General features: G+C 53.5%; 1 protein-coding gene across 1 annotated transcript in view; it reads right to left on the bottom strand.

Moving 5' to 3' along the window:
* Window positions 1–4,344, bottom strand: part of LOC134007816 (arf-GAP with GTPase, ANK repeat and PH domain-containing protein 1-like) — a 74,577-nt gene extending 70,233 nt beyond the window's left edge. Inside the window, 3 exon segments of the mRNA XM_062447512.1 lie at window positions 2,362–2,569; window positions 2,571–2,987; window positions 2,989–4,344. Of these exon segments, the coding sequence (XP_062303496.1) occupies window positions 2,362–2,569; window positions 2,571–2,987; window positions 2,989–3,648 (1,285 nt within the window). The 5' untranslated portion in view covers window positions 3,649–4,344.
* Window positions 4,345–5,975: the final 1,631 nt, after the last annotated feature.

The following is a 5,975-nucleotide window of genomic DNA, read 5'->3' as shown; positions in this document are numbered from 1 at the left end:
GTGTGCATGAGAGAGAGAGAGAGAGAGAGAGAGAGAGAGAGAGAGAGAGAGAGAGAGAGAGAGAGAGAGAGAGAGAGAGAGAGAGAGAGAGAGAGAGAGAGAGAGAGAGAGAGAGAGAGAGAGAGAGAGAGAGAGAGAGAGAGAGAGAGAGAGAGAGAGAGAGAGAGAGAGAGAGAGAGAGAGAGAGACAGACAGAGACAGAGAGCGAGAGAGAGAGAGACAGACAGACAAAGACAGAGAGCGAGAGAGAGAGCGAGAGAGCAAGGAGAGAGCAAGGAGAGAGAAGAGTCAATATGCAGCACGCCAATGATGTGACCTAGTGAGGTGTGTGAAAGTGACTGTGTGTCTGTGTGTGTGCACATCTCGGTGTGTGTGATAGGAGCTCTGTGAGGAGGTTAGCAAGATGGGCGACTCCTCTGGGTATCCTCGGTTAAGACACACACACACACACAGACGGCTGCCTTTTGACACGCATGTCCCACACATTACTTCTGCATGGCTGTGGATGTAGGTCACAACACACTACCCCCCGCTGCACACACACACATTCTGTATACACTCCTACTGTAACCGGCACTGACTCACACCCATACCCTGCACTACACTCACCCACACACACGTATATAAGTACAAAAGCAAACTGAAACTATAACCCACACCCATAGCCCCAGTGCCCCGCCCCACCCCCAAGACACACACACACCACACCTCTACCTGACACCGTGAACCACTAAAAGTGGTCAGAGTGGTTGGGCAGGAGGGAGACAGGCAGTGTCGGCGTGTGGTGGAGTGTGTATCTGTGCAAAAAAAGGGACAACCCAGTGACGCTGCGTTCGTTCAGTGGACAGACAGACCCCCGCCCCCCCCCCATGCTATAACGTCGTCCCCTGACCCCCCTTCCTCATCCCTCTGGGGCCTGGACACACCCACCCAGCACCACCCACCACAACAGCACCCAGACACGACACATGCAGAGGCTGGGTCATGCTGACGGGAGAGCACCCAAACAGCAGTTGACCCTTGCAGAGCCCCTCCCTCCCGAGCCCCTCCAGGCTGCAGCCTGCTGCTGAGGTGGCCCGTTACTACTCGAAGGGGTCTCAGGAATTCCAGAAATGTCGAAGCACCCCCCACCACCACCACCACCACACTCACAAGACCGGGTGCCATCCAAACCAGTTCATTAGAGCTGCTATCTGGTGAGGTGGGGGGGGGGGGGGGGGGGGAGAGGAGGAGCTGGCTTCATTGTTTCCAGGAGGCATTGTAGACCTCACTAGTATACAACGACTGTATATTACTGTCATTTGCATCATTAGGGGCGACTCTTTACACTGGCAAGACAAACACACACACACACACTTTAGGTCCTACCGGCTTCCACTAGGCAGTAGAGCTTCGAGCAGGTCAGTTCATTCAAGCACGACCCCAAAGTCAGCCCGTTAAAGCAAAGCTGGAACACGACCCAGCCCCCTTGTCAGATCAACCAGGCCCAACTCGGCCAGAGGGGGCTTGGTTTGGTCTCACACTACTGCAGCCAGACCCAGGACCATGATGATTGGAGGGAAGCTGTGGTTAGGAGCCGTTTTGGGACGGGGGGGGGGGTGGGGGGGGGGGGGTAGTCTACTGGCCCTGCATGGAAACATGCCTACTTCCTCTATCACATATCCCTTCACACAGGAAAGAGGTATGAGACTCAGAAAGAACAGAGGCAGAGGGGAGAGAGAGCGACAAAGAGAGAGAAAGAGGAGAGAGGGAGAGAGAGAGAGACAGACAGAGAAAGAAAAGAGACAGAGATAGAGACAGAGCGAGTGAACAATAAAAGACTCCTATGGAGGACTTCAGAGGATATGCCAACGGACTCCAGCTTTTCTTCACCCCCCCCCCCCTCCCCCCTCCTCTCCTTCCATGTGTACACCACCTGCATGGCATTATCTGCTGCACATGTAGAGACTTACAAGGCTGCCAGAGAGCCCGAGACAACAGCACACTCTAATGAAAGGCAAACGCCGGGGGAATCCATTAGCTGAGCAACCAAACATCACCCTCCTGTCCAAAACAAATACCTGACCTCCCCCGTCACACACACACACAGGCCTGCGGAGCCTGGGCTCCGTGAGCTTGACACACAGCCGACCGTCAGAGGTGCTGATCAAGGCAAACAGGGGGCCACCAGACTAGCTGTAGGAGAGGAGTCTGTGTGTGTGTGTGTGTGTGTGTGTGTGTGTGTGTTGAGCAGGTAAGCTCAAGCGTGAGGGACAGAAAGAAGTTGGTAGAGGTACGAAATGCGAACCGGGGAGTAAAAAACACACACACACAAAACAATAAATAAAAGGAGGGCGAGAGAGATTGGAGGACGTCCATTACCGTCGGCCTGGCTCCCGTTCATGCTCTCCGTGCTGGACTGGGAGCCGGCCGCTCCGCCCCGCCTCCCGGGGCCCCTCCAGAGGGGCCGCGCGCTGCCGGGGCTGCCCAGCGGCGTGGACGTGGCCCCGCCGCCGTCCCTCCGGGAGAAGATGCCGCTGAAGAAGCGCACCAGGCGCCTCTCGTGGCCGCTGGAGCGCCCGCCCGCCCCCCCTCAGGAAGCCCTCCTTCTCCGCCACGCTCTTCTCCGACAGCTGCAGGAGGTCACTGTTGTCCAGCGTGCGGTTCTTGCCCCGGGCCCGCTCCCGCCGGCCCGCCTCCTCCAGCGCCGGGTCGGCCCTGTTCAACACGGCGCCCACCTCCAGGGTGTTCCTCTTCCTCTCCGGCGGGTCCGACTCGCCGTAGCTGGGGTTCCGGAGGACCATGGCGGCGTCGGCGGGCTCGTCGGCCCCTCCTCCTCCTCCGCGGGCCGCCTCGTCGCGGCCGATGCACCCGGAGCTGCTGTGGTGCTTGTCCCTGGAGAGGGCGCGGAGGCGGAGCAGCTCGCCGCCCGTCCAGTGGCGGAAGCTGAAGCTGCGGCGCAGCAGGCTGGGGGGTCTCTTCAGGGGGGGGGGTGGTCTCGGGGGGGGCCGCCTTGCCGTTGCTCTTGGGCGGCCCGGCGGCGCTCCCGTCCCCGTTGGCGGGCGCCTCCGTGGTCCTTTCTTCCGTGCTCTTGGCCTTGAGGAGGCGTTGCTTTTTGTGGACGCCGCCGTTCTCGCCGTTGGCGGCGGGCGCTTTCGAGGTCGGGTCCTTCTCGGTGCGGGTGTCTCCCTGAATCCTGTCCGTGTCCCTGGACCCTTCCTGTGCCCCACTTACCCCATCATGCGCGTTCTGGCTCTGTGGTGAAATGTTTTCCGAAGTTCCCTTACCATCTCCTGTCACGGGGCTGGTCGCCGTTTCCTTTAAGTCCTTGTGTAAATGATGCACCTTCCTGGACAATTTGAGTCTCCCCAGTTCCAGCTGGCCAGTGCTAAACGTTCTGAAATTCCTCATGTTGTTGTGCGAGGAGAAATCGTCCGATTCATCATCGACCTCTCTCAACTCCTCGAGCAAGCAACTCCTCTGAATCTCCGAGGAGCCCTCGCGACGGTAAGCGCCCACTTTGGGATTCTCGATGCGTCGCTGCGCCGAAGCGCTTCCATCCTGCAAGCTTTCTTTTTTAACCAAGGTGAGAGAGATCCGGTACACGGTTTTCCTTTGTGGCGTTCCTCGATCCATCCTGTCAGTGTAGTTACCGTCAAGTAGGTACATTCTTTAGAGGCATGAACTGAAACACGCTGAATACACAAGTGAGACAGACGCGACTCTGTGAAGACAGATGGTGTTCACCGGCGCTCCGAAGACGTAGAATTATAACTGGCAATGACTGGAAAGGAATATTCCTATTCATACCAATATCTGCAGTGAAGAAATATTGAACTGACTTTTTTCGCTTATCCAGATGTTAAATTCACTGATTACTACTGCGTCGTAAATTGCTTCCTAGTGGATTTCAGCTGCAAACAAACAGGCACAGCGTCTTCATTTAGCGCATGTCCGGCTTCACGAGCTGCGAGGCTTCCATCAAAATTCCTACCGTCCTGTCAAAATATACTTTTCCCAGAGTGATGTAATCCACTCATTCCAAAACCACTCTGACATTAGGGTCCGGGAAATTGTGAAATTATTGCTGTAATATCACCCTCGACTGTCCACCCCTTATTTTAGAAAACACATTATTGCCACCACTGTATTCCAATCGGAGTGCGACGTCTCCCATTGTGTTCGCGCATCTCCCGCAGCGAAGCCAGCTTGCTCTCTAGCACTGATTAAGTGGTTTTGTTTTCATCGCTGTTTATCCGATTGTGATTCAAATGAGAGGAATTGACATGCGAAACCAAGCTCCACTCTCACTGACAATTATCCACTGAAACGGAGAAACGTAGCCAGCCACCGTCCCATATCCCCTTTTCCTCTCTCTCCTCACTTCACACTCAAGAGAGGGACACGGATCATCCAGCAGAAGAGCAGACCGGAAGTAAAACATGGAACACGACTTGGAACGGATCGACATGCACTTTTAAACATGGGTCTGTCACAAAATATTTTATTCGCAAATTGGTAAGCACTTACTAAATTTGGGGTAAATAAATTAATACGAAGGCCAGCTGTGTGTCAAAATTAAGAATATAACAGGCTACTGAAAATGTATCACGGGACTTTGAAATCCACGACGGGATTTCCAGCTGTTAAAGCTATGCCTGGGGGTGGAGCATGCCCCCTTTCTTTCTGTCTATCAAGATCTTTAAAGCCCACCCGCGCTGGCCTACCTACACAAATGATAGGGATAGCGATTAAATGAGTGGATTCACCTGCGAGCGTAACATCTGTCGCATAAAGTCAAATATTGATTGAAATCTACAGTTACGAGTCAATATAGCCTAATGCACCCATGCGCCAAATCAACGTGCCAATATAATAAAAGTAAATGTGCTTTTCAAACAGTTCGACAAGCTGCGAAACTAAAACAACAACGTCAATCTCCAAACCCGTTTTTAATGTGATTTTTTTTAAAGTAGAATCTTCCGAATTAAACATAGGCCTATGCTTCAAATAGAAAATAACATCCACTCAAATTGTGTTTCTGGCCTGATATCAAACAACACTGTGTTTCAATAAGGCTTCAAAACACACATAAATATACACAAACAAGTTCTGAAGTGGCCGCGCCCTCCAAACACAAACACACCTCAGCCCTTTCCTCCAGCTAGTTATCCCGCTCTTTCACCCTTTCCTCAGCTCACCCCTCTGGTCTCCAGAGAGGGGCGGTGGGTGTTGGAGATTACTTCTTATCTCCACCCGCGATCCCCACAGCCTCTCCCTTTCGCCTTCAAGTTCGGCCTGACATTTTCTGGATCATTCAGATTAAGGGAGATTAGAGAAGGCTGATGAGCACCTAGTCTCTCCCTGATATTCCACACACACACACACACACACACACAATCTTTTCATCCAGTTCTTCCATTTCGCTCTATCATTCGCTCCTTGAGAATAGACAGAGAGAGGGGGGGGGGGGATTTGGAACTGCAATATTAACAGCAGGTTGATACACCTCCACAGTGTGTTTGTATATTACAGAGACGAGGCAGGTGTTATTTGAAGATATGTACCAGTACTGGTATAATGTGTAGGTCCTGCTAGTCTGGGCCATATACCGTTCATCCTTCCGCTTCTGTACCTGAGTTGCAACCCTCAATGTACACACACACGCACACCTTTCCTTCTACTCTGCATCTCTCTCATCACCCGCTCTTCCTACAGGGAAAAAAAGCTGCCATTTCGACAGTCCCAGCACACAACTCACTCTGGTGCTCTTTTAACCGGGGAGTAATTGAAGTGGCTCAGGCCTATTGGAGGAGCCCAGAGTCGGGAGAGCGTCTCCAGCGCGGCGGGGCTACATTACACGCCCGTGTCGGCTCAGAGCAGCGACTTCAAACGCACCTCTCTCGCCTTTTATCACGGCGGAGAGTTCTGTCACCAGTCACGCGGTATAGCAGAGGGCCCTGAGGACTCGGGAGTACGTATAGACCGTCAGATCT

The sequence above is a fragment of the Osmerus eperlanus genome, chromosome 21, assembly GCF_963692335.1.
Source record: "Osmerus eperlanus chromosome 21, fOsmEpe2.1, whole genome shotgun sequence".
Classification (NCBI taxonomy): domain Eukaryota; kingdom Metazoa; phylum Chordata; class Actinopteri; order Osmeriformes; family Osmeridae; genus Osmerus; species Osmerus eperlanus.
Note: the sequence above shows the minus strand (reverse complement) of the source record. Positions and strands in the feature narration are given on the sequence as shown.